The sequence below is a fragment of the Oncorhynchus kisutch genome, linkage group LG14, assembly GCF_002021735.2.
Source record: "Oncorhynchus kisutch isolate 150728-3 linkage group LG14, Okis_V2, whole genome shotgun sequence".
Lineage (NCBI taxonomy): Eukaryota > Metazoa > Chordata > Actinopteri > Salmoniformes > Salmonidae > Oncorhynchus > Oncorhynchus kisutch.
This window is the reverse complement of record NC_034187.2, coordinates 54,310,999-54,333,168: the sequence shown is the minus strand read 5'-3', so window position 1 is coordinate 54,333,168 and position 22,170 is coordinate 54,310,999. Positions and strand designations below refer to the sequence as shown.

At 43.8% G+C, this 22,170-nt stretch overlaps 1 protein-coding gene across 8 annotated transcripts in view; it reads left to right on the top strand.

Moving 5' to 3' along the window:
- LOC109903635 (microtubule-actin cross-linking factor 1) overlaps positions 1-22,170 on the top strand; it is a 250,345-nt gene that overhangs the window by 16,420 nt on the left and 211,755 nt on the right. The window contains exon 1 of one of the 8 annotated variants that reach the window (XM_031789332.1): positions 5,273-6,102. The exons of the other annotated variants lie outside the window; for them this stretch is intronic. Within the exon in view, the coding sequence (XP_031645192.1) occupies positions 6,009-6,102 (94 nt within the window). The 5' untranslated portion in view covers positions 5,273-6,008. Of the gene's footprint in view, positions 1-5,272; positions 6,103-22,170 lie in introns of those variants that run through there. 8 annotated transcript variants of the gene reach the window in all.

Sequence of the window (22,170 nt, the reverse complement as noted above, 5' to 3'; positions counted from 1 at the left end):
ACTAGACATCGGGCCGATGCTGATGGTGACATTTTTAGCTAATATCAGCCGATTCCAATATGCTCACCGATATATTGTGCATCCCTAATCTCAACATCAACTGTTCAGAGGAGAATGTGTGAATCAGGCCTTCATGATCGAATTGCTGCAAAGAAACCACTACTAAAGGACAACAATAATAAGAAGAGACTTGCTTGGGCCAAGAAACACAAGCAATGGACATTAGACCAGTGGAAATATGTCCTATGGTCTGGAGTCCAAATTTGAGATTTTTGGTTCCAACCGCCGTGTCTTTGTGAGAGATGCGGTGTGGGTGAACGGATGATCTCCACATGTGTATTTCCCACTGTAAAGCATGGAGGAGGAGGTATTATAGTGTGGGGGTGCTTTGCTGGTGACACCGTCTGTGATTTATTTGGAAGTCAAGGCACACTTAACCAGCATGGCTACCACAGCATTCTGCAGCGATACACCATCCCATCTGGTTTGGGCTTAGTGGGACTATCATTTGTTTTTCAACAGGACAATGACCCAACACACCTCCAGGCTGTGTAAGGGCTATTTGACCAAGAAGGAGAGTGATGGAGTGCTGCATCAGATGACCTGGCCTCCATAATCACTGGACCTCAACCAAATTGAGATGGATTGGGATGAGTCGGACCGCAGAGTGAATGAAAAGCAGCCAACAAGTGCTCAGTTTAAAAAATATATGTTTTATTGAACCTTTATTTAACTATACTACCCCTATCTTGTCACAACACAACTGATTGGCTTAAACACATTAATTTCACTATTTAACTTTTAACAAGGCATACCTGTTAATTGAAATGCAATCCAGGTGACTACCTCATGAAGCTGGTTGAGAGATTGCCAAGAGTGTGCAAAGTTGTCATCAAGGCAGAAGGTGGGCGCTTTGAAGATTCTCAATTATAAAATACGTTTTGATTTGTTTAACACTTTTTTGATTAATACATAGTTTGGATGTCTTCACTATTATTCTACAATGTAGAAAATGGTAAAAGTAAAGAAAAACCCTGCAATGAGTAGGTGTGTCCAAAACTTCTGACTTGTGCTGTATATTTGTTACTGCTCGACTAGAAAAAAATCAGTGTGCCAACAGCCTATTGACCAAAAACAATAGACTAATCGGGGGTCAGCCCTAATATCTCTTTTGTTATTTTAATTGAACCTTTATTTAACTAGGCAAGTCAGTTAAGTACAAATTCTTATTTACAGTGATGGCCTACCAAAAGGCCTCCTGCGGGGACGGGGGCTGGGATTACAAATACTAATATATATAAATATAGGACAACACACACATCACGACAAGAGAGACAACACAATACTACATAAGAGACCTAAGACGACAACATAGCAAGGCAGCAACACAACATGACAACAACATGGTAGGACCACAACATGGTAGCACTAGAAAACATGGTACAAACATTATTGGGCACAGACAACAGCACAAAGGGCAAGAAGGTAGAGACAACAATAGATCACGCAAAGCAGCCACAATCTTTGAATGAAGAGAGTGAGATAAAACTGTCCAATTTGAGTGTTTGTTGCAGCTCGTTCCAGAAACCATGTCTAGATTTAACTTTAACCTGCAGCTTTGATATGTGCTGAGAGAAGGACATTGTACTGTCTAGCCATACTCTCAAGTACTTATATGAGGTGACTGACTACCTCAAGCTTTAAATCCCTCAGAGGTAGTAATCACACTTGTGGGGAGAGGGGCATTCTTCTTACCAAACTACATTACCTTTGTTTTGGAGGTGTTCAGAATAAGGTTAAGGGTAGAGAAAGCCTGTTGGACACTAAGAAAGCTTTGTTGTAGAGCATTTAACACAACATTTGGGAAGGGGCCAGCTGAATATAAACCTATCATCTGCATATAAATGGATGAGAGAGCTTCCTACTGCCTGAGCTATGTTGTTGATGTACATTAAGAAGAGCGTAATCCCTTGGTGACTGGCAGTGGCTGAGACAGCAGATTTTCTGAGTTTATACACTGCACTTTTTGAGAGAGGTAGTTAGCAAACCAGGCCAAAGACCCCTGAGAGATACCAATACTCCTTAGCCGGCCCACAAGAATGGAATGTTCTACCGTATCAAAAGCTTTGGCCAAGTCAATAAAAATAGCAGGACAACATTGCTTAGAATCAAGGGCAATGGTGATATCTTTGAGGACCTTTAAGGTTGCAGTGACACATCCATAACCTGAGCGGAAACCAGATTGCATATCAGAGAGAATACTATAGACATCAAGACTTTTGATAAACAGGGCAAAATAGAAATAGGCCTGTAACAGTTAGGATCAACTTGATCTCCCTTTTAAATAAAGCATGAACCGTGGTTGCCTTCCCAAGCAATGGAGAGACAGGTTAAAAAGGTCAGAGATAGGCTTGGCGATGATAGGGGCAGCAACCTTAAAGAAGAAGGTCTAAACAATCTTACCCAGGTGGTTTTTGGGGTCAAGTTTCAGGAGCTCCTTTAGCACCGCATTCTCCGTGACTGCCTTCAAATCAAATCAAATCAAATCAAATGTATTTATATAGCCCTTCGTACATCAGCTGATATCTCAAAGTGCTGTACAGAAACCCAGCCTAAAACCCCAAACAGCAAGCAATGCAGGTGTAGAAGCACGGTGGCTAGGAAAAACTCCCTAGAAAGGCCAATACCTAGGAAGAAACCTAGAGAGGAACCAGGCTATGTGGGGTGGCCAGTCCTCTTCTGGCTGTGCCGGGTGGAGATTATAACAGAACATGGCCAAGATGTTCAAATGTTCATAAATGACCAGCATGGTCGAATAATAATAAGGCAGAACAGTTGAAACTAGAGCAGCAGCACAGTCAGGTGGAAGTTAAAACTGGAGCAGCAGCATGGCCAGGTGGACTGGGGACAGCAAGGAGTCAGGGAGAAACTTTGTAGCGGGGCAGGGGAAAAAGAGGGAGAAGCATCGGGGATAGTCACATTAGAAGGGGTGGGAGATTAGGAAATGTTGGATGGGCAAGGAGGCATGGCTGAGTCAAATAGGAATCCTGAGTTGGCCTCCCGGGTGGCGCAGTGGTTAAGGGGGCTGTACTGCAGCGCCAGCTGTGCCACCAGAGACTCTGGGTTCGTGCCCAGGCTCTGTGGTAACCGGCCACGACCGGGAGGTCCGTGGGGCGACGCACAATTGGCCTAGCGTCATCCGGGTTAGCCGGTAGGGAAATCTTTGTCTCATCGCGCACCAGCGACTCTTGTGGCGGGCCGGGCACAGTGCGCACTAACCAAGGTTGCCAGGTGCATGGTGTCTCCTCCGACACATTGGTGCGGCTGGCTTCTGGGTTGGATGGCGCTGTGTTAAGAAGCAGTGCGGCCAGGAGGTCCGTGGGGCGACGCACAATTGGCCTAGCGTCGTCCGGGTTAGCCGGTAGGGAAATCTTTGTCTCATCGCGCACCAGCGACTCCTGTGGCGGGCCGGAGACACCGTGCACCTGGCAACCTTGGCTGCGCTAACCAAGGTTGCCAGGTGCACGGTGTCTCCTCCGACACATTGGTGCGGCTGGCTTCCGGGTTGGATGGCGTTGTGTTAAGAAGCAGTGCGGCTTGGGTTGTGTATCGGAGGACGCATGACTTTCAACCTTCGTCTCTCCCGAGCCCGTACGGGAGTTGTAGCGATGAGACAAAATAGTAGCTACTAAAAACAATTGGATACCACGAAATTGGGGAGAAAAAGGGGTAAAAAAAAAGAGTTAATGAAGTGGTGATTAAAGAGCTCAGCCATTTGCTTCTTGTCAGTAACAACCACATCATTAAGGGACATGGGCAGCTGTGAGGAGGGTTTATTCTCCAGGTCTTTAACCGTTTTCCAGAACTCCTTGGGGTTAGACCCACAGAGAGAGAACTGCTCCTTAAAGTAACTAACTTTAGCCTTCTGGATAGTCTGAGTGCACTTATTTCTCATTTGCCAGTCAGCCTAAGTATGTGTGTGCCGAGCCTTTTGCCAAATGCAGTAACCAGGGGCTGAACCTGTTTTTAATTCTAATTTTCTTTATGGGGGCGTGTTTGTTAACAATACCCCTGAAAATATAAAAAAAGAAGGTCCAAGTGTCTTCGACAGAGGGGATCAAGCTGATTCTATACCATTTTACAGAGGCCAGTTCATGAAGGAAGGCTTGATCATTAAAGTTTTTTAGCAAGCGCCTATGACAAATCAGGACAGGTTGTTTCACTGAGCAGCCATTACAAACACAGGCTGTAAAACAGTGATCACTAAGGTCATCACAGAAAACAACAGACTGATTGATACCTATCAGGATTATTTGTGAAGATAACATTGAGGAGAGTAGCCTTTGGAGTCATACCTTGTGGGATTGGTAATAATCTGAGAAAGATGTAGGGAGTCCCATTGCTTTAGGACTTGGTTAGGTGGTTTAAGCATGTCCCAGTTTAGGTCACCTAGCAGGACAAATTCAGACTTAGTATAAGGGACCAGGAGAGAGCTTAGGGCAGGTAAGGAACAGGCCAGGGTGCTGATGGAGGACGATAGCACCCAGCAACAGTCAACAAAGAGCTATTTGAAAGTTTAATGCTTAAAACCAGCAAATCAAGTTGTTTTGGGACAGACTTGGTGGAGACAACCGACCACTGAAGGTGATCCTTGGTAAAAAATTGCCACTCCCCCACCTTTGGAAAATCTGTCTTGCCGATAAAAGGTTATAACCAGAAAGGTTATCATCAGTATTCAAAACACTCTTCCTTTAACCACGTCTCAGTAATGACCAACACATCTGGTTTGGAGCTGTGAACTACACACTATTGATGTTTCTGTGTCTGTAAAAATGTATTTATTGATTGGCTTCACCTGTGTGGCACTCTGACACATAATGTAGCTGTTCAGACCCCTTATTGTAGGCACATATTTTTCTGGATAGGAGTGTGCAAAATTACCATCTTGATTTTAGGCTCCATGAAATACAGCACATTCTTTTAAACTGTTATGCGTGTGGATTGTTGTTGGAACAGTGGTACTTTTCTGTTCTCAACTGGCATTACATTCAATTGTCGTTTAGATGGCAGGCTCAGCATTGCTTCAGTCCAAAACAAAAGCAGGTTTCTTCAAAGCAGATTACTGGACACGCCATCTTTTTGAGTAAAAGGAGGTGGTGCCTTAACACCAGTCGGGATACCACAGAGGGGCGCTCCAACCCTACTTTACGCACTTGTGCCACAGCAGCCATATATTGACCTACAGCGACACATTTCTTCTGCTGGAGGTTTCTGGCGTGGCTGGTAGAGAGGGATGGATGACAGCCACTGCAGGAAGAATAGAGAAACCTGAGCGCGAGATGAGAGAGAGAAAGAGAGGGAGAGAGAGGCAGTCGGAGAGTCGCAGCCCACAAGCCGTGTCTTTAATAGAAGCGGCCATTGAGCTGGTAAGAAGCATGTAGAGGAGCTAAAGCGGTTTAATCGAACCAAGAAGACACCGATTAAAGGGGATATAAGAAGGAGCTATCCCATTACGACCCACCTTGCCTTTACGCAGACACGCTTCAGTGGCGCTCACATAAAACACATTCGCCGGGTAGGAAGGTCTGGAGGGGGTGATTTTTATAGAACACGGCGAGCGATGCGCCTGGAATTGTGGCTTGACGAACACCGACAGTAATGGGTCGATATATTCAATTAAATATCGGTAGGCTATAACGTTGATAGACAATAATTTTTTTTATTGGATAGAAGGTTGGAGCTTTCGGTTGCTTATTCGGTCCACATATTTTATTCAAACTACGAATGACTCGACTTGTCATGTGAGCGGCTTCACTTTTTCCTTCAAACAATTAGCCCTTCGAATCGCCACTTTCACAAGCAAACAAGGGAGAGGAGCACATCCACTGTGGCTTTCAACGCAAAACGCATTTGACAGCTGTGTTTGCGAGCAGAGGACCCGGATCCACCGTCCTGGATTACTGCGGTAGCGGGCCATTCGGCTGCTGGCCACCGGTAACAGAGGCACCATGGCCGGCTTCATCCCAGGTTTACAGCCGACCAGCCATTCCCAGGAGAAGGAATTCGCCCAGGCGTACGAAGATGTTCTGGAGAGATACAAAGGTAAGGAACGAGAAGAAAGGAGTGGGCCCTGGCCTGAGTTGATCTTTGGCGAGACAGCGGGACAATGTCATAATCTCGATTGTTTCATTGTTTACATGTTGGATAAATAGGCTACACTCGCTATGCTACTTTTTCTCCCATCTGTGTTTCATTGAGTGAAACCAACTGCGTGTGTTTCAAGTCTGATCTTGATAATAAATTGTGGCATCCAGACGCCAAAGGAAGCAGTTTTATTAAGTCCCATGCCACCTAACGTCAAGGAATTTACCCAAATGACATGCACTGTTGTGCGTGGAGTTTGTTCCCAAGACACGAACATATTGCATAATAGTTAGTAACACAATTTCTCCCTTTTGGTTTCACATTTTAAAACATGGTTCTTAGTTTTAATAACTGAAACGCTACATAGCCTGAAACCAGGCAAGTTGTTGGACCTAATCCACCATGTTACCACCAGCATTGAGACGTGCTGTTTTATAATCCCGATGACAGGGGCGCTTTAAAAATGAATGCCTCTACTGAAATTGACCGTGTTGGAAGCGGGGAGGGAAGGGTGTGTGAGAGAGAGAGAGGGGGGGGGGGGGGTGACAATTGACCTGGGTCACAACTTTAATTTAAAACAAATATTTAACAAGGCAAGTTGAGAACAAATGCGTATTTACAATGACGGCCTACCCAGGCGAAACCCTAAACCGGACGAGGCTGGGCCAATCCTTGGCTGTATCACAATCGGCCATGGTCAGGCGGCGCACAATTGGTTTGGCCAGGGTAGGCCGTCATTGTAAATAACAATTTGTTTGCCTAAAAAAATACAATTGTGTGCCACCCTATGGGACTCCTAATCATGTCCGGTTGTGATACAGACTGGAATCGAACCAGGGCCTGTAGTGACTGCTGTGCCACTCGGGAGCCCATCTGTGATGCTTGGGTCTTGATGAAAAGCGAGTCCTTTTAAATGATTGGTTATTGTAATGAAATGCTACTCTCTTTGGGGTTGTGTGTGTGTGTGTGTGGTAGGGAGTGCTTTCATCCTCCTAAGACACTTCAGGTAGTCAAATAACAGCAGAGGCATAAACAGCGGGAAAGAGATTTATTTTAAATGTCGAGGTATTGTGGGGAGGGTAGGACCTAAATGATTCTTGTAACGGAGTGAAAGGTGTATAGACATGGGTAATGACAATGAACCACAAAACCACATAGCTGAACATGTGCAGGCAACGGCATGCTTTTCCACACACAACCATTTTGAGTGGCCTTTCAACATGTTGCACATTCATTGCCACTGATGGCAAGCTTGTATGGTGGCAGTACTGAGTAACAGCTGGTTTTATGTCAAGAATACATCTAATACGTCAGTGTATATCAGCCAGTTGGGTTTGTTCATTGCCTCAGTAAATAAGTACTTGGCAACGTTGTTATAATCAGTGGGGCTGGGCAACATCATGTTCGTGTTGATAATTGTAACGGTGAATTAGAGATTAGATACCGTTTCAACTCTTATAACTGACATGTTCTTTTTTTGACCCAGTCAACATCTCACAGCCAATGAGCTGAACTGTGGCTACTATGTTAAACTTGTTTTAGCCTACATTGTAACCAAACTTAGAATGGTTGTCACACTGATGCGTAGTTAACCTTCCTTGTTACTTCCAATAAATGAAACTACCAGTGTTGGGGAAGCTACTCTGAAAAAATAGTTTACCAAACTACCAATTACTTCACACTGGAAGAAGTTAAGCTATTTTAAAGCTACGCTTGAGAACAATATAATTTACTTAACTTTTCTAAGTAACTTTAGTTAACTACTTCCTGAAAAAGTATCATATGTAAATCTGAAATGTCATCGACTACAAATTGCAAGACTGATCACTTAAGGGTCATATGTTATCAGAATGTGTAATTTAGCCTATTAAACACAAATAGTTTCAAGTGAAAATTAGGCAGATCTAAATGATTACTTACTTAACCCATGTTTAATTTTTTCAAGAAAAAGTAGTGTAATTCCAGTTGTTAGCTACATGGCAAAGTAAGGAACTACTGAAAACACTACCTTGATTTGAATTTAGTTCCACTACCACCAACCAAGCTACTGCAACATGAAAACTGAACAAAAATATACACACATGTAAAGTGTTGGTCCCATGTTTCAGGAGCTGAAATAAAAGATCCCAGAAATGTGCCATATGCACATAAAGCTTATTTCTCTCAAATGTTGTGCTCACATGTGTTCACATCCCTGTTAATGAGCATTTCTCATTGCCAAGATAATCCATTAAACGGTGTGATCATTACACAGGTGCACCTTGTACTGGGGACTATAGAAGGCCACTCTAAAATATGTTGTTTTGTTACACAACACAATGCCACAGATGTCTCAAGTTTTGAGGGAGCGTGCAATTGGCATGCTGACTGCAGGGATGTCCACCAGAGCTTTTGCCAGGGAATTGAATGTTAATTTCTCTAGCAGTAAGTCCGACCGGCCTCACAACCGCAGACCACATTGATGGCATTGTGTGGGCGAATGGTTTGCTGACGTCAATGTTATGAACAGAGTGCTCCATGGTGGGGTTATGGTATGGGCCGGCATAAGCTAAAGACAACGAACACAACTGCATTTTATCGATGGCAATTAGAATGCACAAAGATACCGTGATGAGATCCTGAGGCCCAATGTCGTCCCATTCATCCGTCGCAAGGATCTGTACACAATTCCTGGAAACTGAAAATGTCCCAGGCCTGCATACTTTTCAGTTGAGCATGTTTGGTATGCTCTGGATCGACGTGTACAACAGTGTGTTCCAGTTCCTGTCAGTATCCAGCTTTTTCGCACAGCCATTGAAGAAAAGTGGGACAGCATTCTACAGGCCACAATCAACAGCCTGATCAACTCTATGCTAAGGAGATGTCGCGCTGCATGAGGCAAATGGGGGTCACACCAGATACTGACTGGTTTTCTGATCCTCTGTGTTTTTTTTAAGGTATCTGTGACCAACAGATTCATATCTGTATTCCCAGTCTTTCATTTATTTCCATTAACTGATTTCCTTCATATGAACTAACTCAGTAAAATCTTTGAAAATGTTGCATGTTATATTTTTTATGTTAAGTATAGTTAAATTACTAGTTGAACTACATGTACATTTTAAGTTGTAAGTTTACATACACTTAGGTTGGAGTCATTAAACCTTGTTTTTCAACCACTCCTCAAATTTCTTGTTAACAAACTATAGTTTTGGCAAGTTGGTTTGGACATCTACTTTGTGCATGACACAAGTCCTTTTTTCCAACAATTGTTTACAGACAGATTATTTCACTTAGTGTATCACCCAGTGGGTCAGAAGTTTACATAACACTAAGTTGACTGTACCTTTAAACAGCTTGGAAAATTTAATAAAATTGTTATGTCTTTAGAATCTTCTGATAGGCTAATTGACATCATTTGAGTCAATTGGAGGTGTACCTGTGGATGTATTTCAAGGCCTACCTACAAACTCGGTGCCTCTTTTCTTGACATGGGAAAATCAAAAAATAATTCAGCCTAGACCTCCACAAGTCTGGTTCATCCTTGGGAGCAATTTCCAAACACCTGAAGGTACCACGTTCATCTGTACAAACAATAGTACGCAAGTATAAACACCATGGGACCACACAACCGTCATAGCGCTCAGGAAGGGGACGCATTCTGTCTCCTAGAGATTAACGTACTTTGGTGTGAGAAGTGCAAATCAATCCCAGAACAACAGCAAAAGGACCTTGTGAAGATGCCGGAGGAAGTAAAACGAGTCCTAAATCGACATAACTTGAAAGGCCGCTCAGCAAGGAAGAAGCCACTGCTCTTAAACCTCCATTAAAAATGCCAGACTACCGTTTGCAACTGCACATGGGGACAAAGCTTGTACTTTTTTGAGAAATGTCCTCTGGTCTGATGAAACAGAAGTAGAACTGTTTGGCCATAATGTCCATTGTTATGTTTGGAGGAAAAAGGGGGAGGCTTGCCAGCTAAAGAACACCATCCCAACCGTGAAGCACGGTGGTGGCAGCATCATGTTGTGGGGGTGCTTTGTTGCAGGAGGGACTGGTGCACTTCGCAAAATAGATGGCATCATGAGGCAGGAAAATGATGTGGATATATTGAAGCAACATCTCAAGACATCAGTCAGGAAGTTAAAGCTTGGTCGCAAATGGGTCTTCCAAATGGACAATGGCCCCAAGCATACTTCCAAAGTTGTGGCAAAATGGCTTAAGGACAACAAAGTAAAGGTATTGGAGTGGCCATCACAAAGCCCTGACCTCAATCCCATAGAAAATTTGTGGGCAGAACTGAATAAGTTTGCGAGCAAGGAGGCCTACAAACCTGACTCAGTTACACCAGCTCTGTCAGGAGGAATGGGCCAAAATTCATGCAACTTATTGTGGGAAGCTTGTGGAAGGCTGCCCAAAACGTATGAGCCAAGTGAAACAATTTAAAGGCAATGTTACTCAATTGGTATTTGGTATGTAAACTTCTGACCCACTGGGAATGTGTTGAAAGAAATAAATGCTGAAATAAATCATTCTCTCCACTATTATTCTGACGTTTCACATTCTTAAAATAAAGTGGTGATCCTAACTGACCTAAGACAGGGACTTTTTGCTCGGATTAAATGTCAGGAATTGTGAAACTAAGTTTAAATGTATTTGGCTAAGGTGTATGTAAACTACAGTTGAAGTCGGAAGTTAACTACTCCCCAACACGGGCAACTACTCCCCAACACTGGCAACTACTATCAGTGTTTCCCCTAGAAATAGTCATTGTCGTGGTGGGCAAGTCCCTCAGTCTACCCAGAACCATCGACACTTGACTCTGTGTTCTGTCAACACTAAGATACAATGTCACCGTCCGAAGGTAGTTTCCACAATAGAATCACGCATACAGATCACACAGAGGTCATATTGGTTTGTGGCTAAGATTCCCCTCTGGTGGTCTGACTGAAGTAGTGCTTTATGCAATAAATTTGACCCGACGGCCCCTTTCCTACCGTGTGTGTGTGTGTGTGTGTGTGTGTGTGTCACTTGTGGCAGTTCCATGAAGAAAATAGGGAGAAATGCGAACTGTCAGGTGCTGACAGCATTGCTTGACTGTTATTGGAGGCTATATGATACTGGTTAAATGATTCAGGAGAGAGGCTGTGTGTTGTCTCAAAGGAAGGCATGTCTCTGTGTGTGTGTTCCACTGTCTTGTTCAGGGAGTTGACGGGTTCTCAATAACAATTGACAGGATATCCAGTAAGAGTGACTGGCTTGAGCCCAATGAAAAGCTAAAACACAGGGACGTGACTCATAAAATGGACACACAACACACAGTCCCAGGACGGTCACCAGGTTCAGGGGTGTAAGACTGACAGATCAAATTTTTTTTGTGGAAAAACAAGGAAACCAGAGAAAGTCGTTTTTAGTTGAAGTTCAAGACCTGACTGTTGGCCTCTTGCTCCACCACTTCTCCCCCACATTGCATAGCCTAAATATAACATTCCAGACTGCCTGTTCAACAAGACAGATCCACGACCTCCCTGACCTGAGGGCTTTCCATCTATCCGCGCTTGTTTTTGCCCATGTAATGTGACCGCCAACTCGCGCCAGCTCTGTCCTGCGACTTTGTCTGTTTCCACAGCTACTAGCTAGGCTCTGTATGCTTGTTTACCCCCGAAGCAGGACAGGAAGAGCGCGATGGATGGTAAGAGCTCCCTCCCTGTGGCCTTTTCACTCCTCAGTCCTTGTATTATTATGCTCTGCGGTCACGCACATACACTGACACACACACACTGGCACTGTCAGACACCGACACACGCTGTCGTCTCACACACATACAGTACATTCACAGTTTTAGACACTCGCACTTCGCAGAATGCGACCCTTAGACTCCGAGGCGAAGCACACAGGTTTTTACTTGCACATTTCCAGGCCCCACACTCGCTGTGCATATTATTCTAATGGAGACAACGAGCGGAAACGTACAGAAGAATATCAGGAAACGTTCGTATTTCCCCTCCGGAGTTGTGCTGACGCTGGTGTCCCCGATTTCTTATGGCAGACAGGAAGAGCCAGGTCGTTCGAGGCCTGTTCTTCCTGTCTCTCCAATTCGCCACATGCAGACTTGTACAGTACCCTGTCTTTCCACTGCTTCATTAAACTCTATCTACACGGTGCTTTGAGTATTGTCGCGGCCTGTGAAAACTGGTGCCACGAAGAGAGTCAGTTCAGCTGGCTGGACTTGAATTAGGGTTGAATTGGGGAAATAGTCTGGGAAAAGAGGTTGTAACGTAACAACATAACATAACATTTGATCTGCAACTGACTGGAGTTACACTGCATGACCAAAAATATGTGGACATCTGCTCATCAAACATCTCATTCCAAAATCATGGGCATTAATATGGAGTTGCCCCCCCCCCCCTTTGCTGCTATAACAGCCTCCACTCTTCTGGGAAGGCTTTCCACTAGATGTTGGGACATTGCTGCAGGGACTTGCTTTGATTCAGCTACAAGAGCATTAGTAAGGTTGGACACTGATGTTGGGCGATTAGGCCTGGCTCACAGTCGGTGTTACAATTCATCCCAAAGATGTTCGATGGGGTTGAGGTCAGGGTTCTATGCAGGCCAGTCAAGTTCTTCCACACCGATCTCGTCAAACCATTTCTGTATGGACCTCGCTTTGTGCACAGGGCCATTGTCATGCTGAAACAGGAAAGAGCCTTCCCTGTTGCCACAAAGTTGGAAGCACAGAATCGTCTAGAACGTATGCTGTAGCATTAAGATTTCCCTTCACTAGAACTAAGGGGAATAGCCCAAACATGAAAAACAGCCCCATACCATTATTCCTCCTCCACCTAACTTTACAGTCGGCACTATGTATTGGGGCAGGTAGCGTTCTCCTGACATCCACCAAACCCAGATTCGTCCGTCGGACTGCCAGGTGGTGAAGCGTGATTCATCACTCCAGCAAATGTGTTTCCACTGCTCCTGAGTAGAATGGCGGTGAGCTTTACACACTCCAGCCGATGCTTGGCATTTCGCATGATGATCTTAGGTTTGTGTGCGGCTGCATGGCCATGGAAACCCATTTCATGAAGCTCTTGACGAACAGTTCTTGTGCTGACGTTTCTTCCAGAGGCAGTTTGGAACTCTCTGTAGTGAGTGTTGCAACCGAGGACAGACTATTTTTACGCGCTTCAGCACTCGGCGGTCCCATTCTACCACTTTGCAACTAAGCCATTGTTGCTCCTAGACGTTGCCACTTCACAATAACAGCACTTACAGTTGACCGTGGTGGCTGTAGCAAGGCTGACTTGTTGCAAAGGTGTCATCCTATGCCGGTGTCACGTTGAATGTCACTGAGCTCTTCAGTAAGGCCATTCTACTGCCAATGTTTGTCTTTGGTGATTGCAGGGCTGTGTGCTTGATTTTTAGTTAAAAAAAAAAATATATATTTTTTTTAATACACCTGTCAGCAATGGGTGTGGCTGAAATAGCCGAATCTACTAATTTGAAGGGGTGTCCACATACTTTTGTTTATGTACTGTAAGTGTGGAAAGTTCTGAATTGTTCTAAATGGGTTTTGGTTATTGAAACTATAACCTCTGGTTTGGGACTGACTGAATGTGTGCTGGAGAGAGAACGAGAGGGGGAACTGAGGCAGACGAATGAACGATTTGGACGGAGAGGTTGGATCGTTACAGCTGGATTTTTCCACCTGGCCTCGTTTCCCTCCCTGAATCCCTGGTTGCAGTTTTTTAAATTTATTTTTATTTTTTTGTTGCTTCGGCTCACACGGTAGAATGCGGCATGCGTGAACACAACCCCTCATTCCTCCCTCTATCGTTCTATCTCTCTGGCTCTTTAAGTGCATTTTCTTAGTCGTCCTCGCATATCAGTTATACCCCCCCTCTCTCTCCACCTCTCTCCTTCTCTGTCCTCTCTCTCTCCTCTGAGTGTGGGTGGAACAAACTCCCTGTTCTCAGAAGTCCCTCTAGGCTTTTCCTCCCCGGGGCTCATTGCATAACTCCTCTGCAGCTGATTTTTGGAAACATAATCAATGCTCTGTGTGTGTGTTTTAGGGAAGAGGGTATTCAACAATCTACATCTAGGCACTTACTAGGCTCATGCTTCTGCACGTGTGTACTTTATATAGGGTGTTTCTGCTCTCTGCAGAGCCCTTGGAGCGGTGCCTTAAGTAAAATCGATAACGAGGCTGTAGCAGGCCAGAGAAGCAGAAAGAGGGGCTCTACTGTGACATCTGTATTGCTCCCCCCCCCCCCCCCCCCCCCCCACACACACACTGCAGCAGCACTCCTCTATATGCCAGCTGTGTGTGTCTGTGTAGGGGGATGTGTATGTTATCAAATGGAAGGGGTCAAGATGAAGGGAGATGCGCTTAACCCCCACCCCATCACAGCAAAGAGAGGTGGAGAGCGAGAGGGAAGGATGGAACGAGGTAGAGGGGAGGCAAGAAACTGTTAATGAATGAATCGTGGAGTCCTGTGGTAAAAGCACTGTGGTGAATGTGGCCTGGAGAGCATTGATTTCAGATGGATTCAGAAGAGAGCCTCTCTGCCTGTCTGTCCCTAGCAACACACACAGAAACAGAACTGGTGTTCACCTCCCCAACCCTAGATCTCTCTCTCATGTATATTACATTACTGTAACAGTGTGCAGTATAAACTGTAGGTGAATAATGATAATACACTCTGCAGGTCTTAATACTGAGATTCCTTTATGTTCGCTCTCCTGTTTACCTTTCACTGCAGAGGTGCAGGTACTGCAAAGCAGCTAAGAGAAAGCTGATCTCACTACGGGCTCCCAGCTTCTCCCTATATTCCTCCTTTTCATTACCTTTCTCCCTCGGACTTGGATAGGAGCCAGATGAGGTGCTGCAGAGCAGCTATGACGATGCTACAGCCCTCTCACCAAACCCCTCCGTCTCTACATTTCTTTCATTATCCATCTTCCTCTACTCCTCCTTCTATTTCTGATCCTGAGAGCCCCCCCCCCCCCTAACTAGCCTATATTGTTCTCCGAGGAGAAAGGGGTATATTCCATCACACGAGACTAAGTGCATCCAGACTGTGCATGTTGAGTAGGTCTTGATCCCATTGATTTGAAATGATGGCACAAACTGAGATCTGGCACCAGGCTATGGATTAGGTGAGGATTGCATGAGAGTCAGTATGATGCCAATGGGTCAGTCTGTGAATCTCAGTCCAGTATTGCTGTTTACCATTCTATGTGACTGTGTTGAGTTGTGAGAACCTGCTGGCCCATGGCCTGTGGCTGGAGGTCTCGGTCCCGGGAAGAATCTCACTCTTAATCCTCCAGCTCGTGACTCTCAGCTGATCCAGTCATTATAGGACAGTAGATCACAGATATCACGGCTACCATGCCGTCACAGGTCACACTGTTGTTAGGTCATACACACAGTCAGAAAGAACACATTCAATTTGACCCCTGAACAAACTGGAGATCGTATGTCATTATTAGGCTAACCCCTGTCCTAAGTGTGTGTGTTCTTCACTGATCGCTCTTGCCTGTTACTCTTTTTGCAGTCTTGTGTGTGGATCTGTTTCTACTCCGTGTGTGTCTGAAGGCTTTAGGTGTGGGGCAGATTTGCCATTCAAATCAGTCCCAATGTTTTAATATGTGGTGATCCCAACAGAGACATCCCTAATCTCACTCATCCACTTTACTACACAGTAGTATGTCCCTATTTTTTAAATTTTATTTCACCTTTATTTAACCAGGTAGGCTAGTTGAGAACAAGTTCTCATTTGCAACTGTGACCTGGCCAAGATAAAGCATAGCAGTGTGAGCATACAACAAAGAGTTACACATGGAGTAAACAATTAACAAGTCAATAACACAGTAGAAAACAAAGGGGGGGTCTATATACAATGTGTGCAAAAGGCATGAGGAGGTAGGCAAATAATTACAATTTTGCAGATTAACACTGGAGTGATAAAAGATCAGATGGTCATGTACAGGTAGAAAAGCCTATGAAAAGTCTGCAGTGGAACGGCCCATTCCTTCTCAGCATTCCTCAGCTTGAAGTGGCACCTTCCATTTACTCCACTGGCCTAATCCGAGGGGGATGCTTTTGGTTGTTATGTGATTGTGACATAATGCCCTCGACATGGAAAGGGGGATACCTAGTCAGTTGTACAACTGAAATGTCTTCCGCATCTAACCCAACCCCTCTGGATCAGAGAGGTGTGGGGGGCTGCCTTAATTGACATCCACATCATCGGCGCCCGGGGAACAGTGGGTTAACTGCCTTGGTCAGGGACAGAATGACAGATTCTTACCTTGTCAGCTCTAGAGAAGGATGTATCACTTAGGTATTGTTTGAGGTACTTTTGTTTGAGGAACCTTTTCAGTACCTTGTGTTGCAGCCTATACCATGGACATTATGAACATTTTGCCTCTTGTAAACCTTGGACAATAGCCCATCCTACACTATATTACAGTGCTTTTGTGCACCTGCCATTGACTCATGTGTGAATCAGGTTGTCGTGTATGAGCTTCCAGCTTTTTGTGCGAGGTGTAAATGTCCCCCCCTGTTTCAAAAGCTGTGTAAATTAAAAAGTTCCCTTGCTTTGTTATCAGTCTTCAATAGACAGGCTTCCATCGGTCCATCTTTATGCGACAAAAGCATAACGACATGTAATGGAAACGACAGATATAGCAGAGATGTTCTTAAGATTGACCATTTTTATCAGTTTGACGGGTGGATTTTGTCACGTTCTTTTTTTTTTCTTCTGTTTTTTTTCTTCTCTCGAATAATTTTGAAGGTAATCAATCGGGGCAACATGGTGTCACCGCGTATAAAGCTCCTCTACACATTTTTTATTCTAAATGCCTAATGCTTGCAAAATATATATTTTTCTACTATAAAAATGCATATTTCTTTTGCAGGGTAAGGATTGTCTGACTTTCAAGAATGCCTGCCTTGCTTTCCTGGTTGGCTGGAAAGTTTCACCATCCAATGATTTCAGATCTACAGGAGTTTAACCATGGCACGGACATAGCGATGTATTGACACAATTATTAGAATATGTCAAATATTTGACAATTATTGCATTCTGTCCATGCTGGCTTTTGCGGGCTACATGTGACATGAAACCGATAGGTGGGAGAATATACAGGTTATCGCCAATTTATTAATGCGTAATTTGCCTAAATGGGTAATGGAAACACTTCAACCACCAAATATTTATTAGACACTGTAGGTTTTCGCGAATGGCTTGTTTGTGTGTGACATTACGTCCTGCTGTTTTGCTCGACACAAGATAGTTAAATGGAAAAGCGCCGTAGCAGGAAATTGTCACATCTATTTTCTATGTGAACTGTCTAAACGTCGATAGAATCACTGCACAAGTTAATGGAAACATAGCTAGTGATGATTGACGAGAGAACCTTTTCATTACCCATTAGAAACTGAATGACTTCATCTTCATTTGCTTTACATGGTCATAGAGAAAAACATGTACAGTGCAGTATCGCCACAAAACCCATTGCACATACAGTAGTAGGCTATCGGTGAGCAAGTTTGAAGAATACTGTAGTCACCACTCACTCCTTTGATAAAGCGTTCCTATGAGAGAACTGCCCTCCCTCCCTCCCTCTCTCCATGGGTGAGCTAGGGCCACAGACAGTGTCCCCTCTTCTTCATCCTTGTTGTGCCTGATTACCATTTAGTGGCCCTCTCTTTCCTCTGTCGTCATCCCCTCTTTCTCACCCTCCCCTTCCCCTCCTTGCCGTATCGGTCTCCTTGCTCTCTCGCTCTTTCTCTCCCTTCTCTTTCTGCCCCCCCCCCCCTCTTTCTCTCGCGTTCTGTCTCTCTCAATATCTTTACTAGGTCAATAGTCACCGGTAGTGGTAATCTGATGTCGGATCCAGCTTTGTTAACAAGCTTTGCTCCTAATTGAGAGACTCAAATGATCAACCTGCAGGCAGTGATTTCAACGCCAGAGTGTGTGTCTCTGTGCGTTTGTGTCTTCATTTGGTTGTTGCCTGTATTTCACACATGTACAAGTGAATACGCATGTGAACAGGGTAATTATTTTGTATATATATTTACATATCCCAACTCTCCATGGGACACCCTGGGAGAGTGGGGTCACAGCCAGGGTCTGCCATTATCAGCGGCGACCCTGGAGCAATTAACCTGGGGTGGCAGGTAGCCTAGTGCGTTGGACTAGTAACCGAAAGGTTGCAAGATCGAATCCCCGAGCTGACAAGGTAAAAGTCTGTCGTTCTGCCCCTGAACAAGGCAGTTAACCCACTGTTCGTCGGCCGTCATTGAAAAATAAGAATTTGTTCTAAACTGACTTGCTCAAAGATTGCCTAGTTAAATAAAAACATGTAGATGCAGTGAAATGTGGTGTTTTACAGGGTCAACCATAGTAGTAACTAGTAAGACTCCCTAGTTCAAGGGCACATCGACAAATGTTTAACCTTGTCGGCTCAAGGATTGAAACTAAGCAACCTTTCGGTTACTGGCCCAACACACACTAAATGCGAGGCTACCTCCCACCATGTGCATGTCTCCCCTCGTAAATGCCATATCCTGTCGATTTTTAATTGTCACTGCCAGTACAATACAGGTGACTCATTTTCCATTGGAACAAAATCTTTTCTCTACGAGGGCCTATCATTTGTTATGAATCAATGGTAAATTGATAGACTGGAACGACCTTATAAACGGCTAATTAATTTATGGAATGCCTATTTTTATGTTGTCGGGATATTAGATTTATGGACCACAAGTTTATCTCTAAATCCTGACCTTTCTTTGTTCGTCTAGGTCTTTATAAAATAGTCTTTTCCATTTGGTCTCTAAATTAGTGTCAGATGACGACATAGAAATGGGAGACGTAGTGATGCGAGGTCCTCAAGGGGACTTAGTTTGTTTGCCTTAAAGATCTCCCACTGATCTTCTCTGTCATTCTGTTGCGGTCCACGTGCACCATGCATTCTAAACAAGGTTGTCTGCTCGCCTCAGGGCCGACGTTTGTTGATAGAACTTGAATCTCGGATAGTCTAGGCCCAAAACCCAAGTGTGCTTAAGGCTTGCAAATAAACAGTTAAATCATCATTATGACCACGATGGAATGTTATCGTTACGATTATATACCCGAAAATGAAATGCAGCAAAGAATGAAACATTAAGACATAGTTACTACAATATGCTCAGTTTAGACTCCTAATAATTCCTCCAGTTCTGTAGAAGATGATACAAATTGAACTATTTTCCTTTGGCAATACTACTGTCATCATTCCACTGGGAAGTCCAAGAGGGTGAACTCCAGACAATCCCCTCGGTGTTCAACGAGACAAGTGTTGACTGAGGAGGAGGGAAAGGAGCTGAATTGGAAGCTCATTTCCAGATTACAGAGGAGGGGAAGATTTAGTGAGACTCCATAGTTAAAGGAAATGGATGTGCGAGAAGGAAGAGGGGAGAAGGAGTGAATGAATGGAGTATAACTTAGTAGTTAGTAGAGTAGTTTGCAGATTTGGGAAATTGTAATTTGGCTCGTTACAGGGCATGAATTGGAAAAGCTTAAAGCAAATAGGCCATTTTAAAATGAATGGATTTAGTTGCAATTTGTCTCATGAATAGCCCAACCCCGATAGTTTGGATTTGACCAAATCCTTACCTCTAATCCACAGGTTAGCATTATGAGCACATTTGCAGGACACTTTGCCACTAAATAACTTAAACTGTGATCATTCTGTTTTTGAAAGGGATTAATCTAAAAATCAGCACAGAAAGCCCTCCTTTTATGTTAGGCCATCTTTCCCTGCCAATGCTAATGCTAGCTAGCTCATCAGACTGACTGGGTGAAATGCCTCGGTCTCTTTTTTTTGGTGTTTTTTTGTATATATATATTTTTTAACGCTAGTATATATGTGTGTGTATACAGTGGGGCAAAAAAGTATTTAGTCAGCCACCAATTGTGCAAATTCTCCCGACTTTAAAAAGATGAGGGGCCTGTAATTTTCATCATAGGTACACTTCAACTATGACAGACAAAATGACAAAAAAAATTCACATTGTAGGATTTTTAATGAATTTATTTGCAGTGCCAGACGTGTCCCCCTGCTTAAGCCAGTACATGTCCAGGCCCGTCTGAAGTTTGCTAGAGAGCATTTGGATGATCCAGAAGAAGATTGGGAGAATGTCATATGGTCAGATGAAACCAAAATATAACTTTTGGTAAAAACTCAACTGGTCGTGTTTGGAGGACAAAGAATGCTGAGTTGCGTCCAAAGAACACCATACCTACTGTGAAGCATGGGGATGGAAACATGCTTTGGGGCTGTTTTTCTGCAAAGGGACCAGGACGACTGATCCGTGTAAAGGAAAGAATGAATGGGGCCATGTATCGTGAGATTATGAGTGAAAACCTCCTTCCATCAGCAAGGACATTGAAGATGAAACGTGGCTGGGTCTTTCAGCATGACGATGATCCCAAACACACCGCCCGGGCAACGGAGTGGCTTCGTAAGAAGCATTTCAAGTTCCTGGAGTGGCCTAACCAGTCTCCAGATCTCAACCCCATAGAAAATCTTTGGAGGGAGTTGAAAGTCCGTGTTGCCCAGCAACAGGCCCAAAACATCACTGCTCTAGAGGAGATCTGCATGGAGGAATGGGCCAAAATACCAGCAACAGTGTGTGAAAACCTTGTGAAGACTTACAGAAAACGTTTGACCTCTGTCATTGCCAACAAAGGGTATATAACAAAGTATTGAGAAACTTTTGTTATTGACCAAATACTTATTTTCCACCATAATTTGCAAATAAATTAATTAGAGACTTTTATCTCCCTCACCAACTTCAAACATCTGCTATCTGAGCAGCTAACCGATCGCTGCAGCTGTACATAGTCTATCGGTAAATAGCCCACCCAATTTTACCTACCTCATCCCCATACTGTTTATATTTATTTAATTTTCTGCTCTTTTGCACACCAATATCTCTACCTGTACATGACCATCTGATCATTTATCACTCCAGTGTTAATCTGCAAAATTGAAATTATTCGCCCACCTCCTGATGCCTTTTGCACACAATGTATATAGACTCTTTTTTTTTCCTACTGTGTTATTGACTTGTTAATTGTTCACACTGCTATGCTTTATCTTGGCCAGGTCGCAGTGGCAAATGAGAACTTGTTCTCAACTAGCCTACCTGGTTAAATAAAGGTTAAATAAAAAAAATCCTAACGTGATTTTCTGGATTCCCCCCCCTTCATTTTGTCTGTCATAGTTGAAGTGTATCTATGATAAATTACAGGCCTCATCTTTTTAAGTGGGAGAACTTGCACAATTGGTGGCTTTTATTTATTTATATATATATATATATATATATATATATATATATATATATATATATATATATATATATATATATATATATATATATATATATATATATATATATATTTTACTCTGGAGAGACGAAGGTCGAGAGCTGTGCGTCCTCCGTGGTGGGGGGGGGTGTGTACGCACAAGCTGTACTAATATTGTAGTGTTTTGCTTGTGTGAATGTTGCTGACTGGGAGGGCTGGGACGAAACCAGTATCGCGATACTCATTATTGTGGCAAGGAAAGAAAACATGAAGATTTGACATCTTTAGGAAAACAACCCTAATGTTGGAAACGAACATCATTATGTTGTCATCCAGATTTACATTTATTTTCCAAGCTAAAGCACCCAATATTTTTTAACAAAGCAGGTTTTTAAAGAACCACCAGTATTTGGTCTGCTTCGTGTTTTCATTTTTGCCATAGAAAAAAATATTGCGACTATTGGTATCGACTTGCCTAGTTAAATAAAGGTTACATTGTCCTGGCCCTAAAACTGCGTGCCCATGCAAAAGTGTTATTGGTGACAGAGAGACCTGACACGCCTCGGCCTGGCGGACCTGGTCCATCTGTTGGGAGGGTCTCTGCCCCTTCTCTAATCACCCAGCTTTGCCCACAGAGCCAGGAGTTCAGCGTAGCGCCACACTGGGTTCCCACTAGGATGTCTCG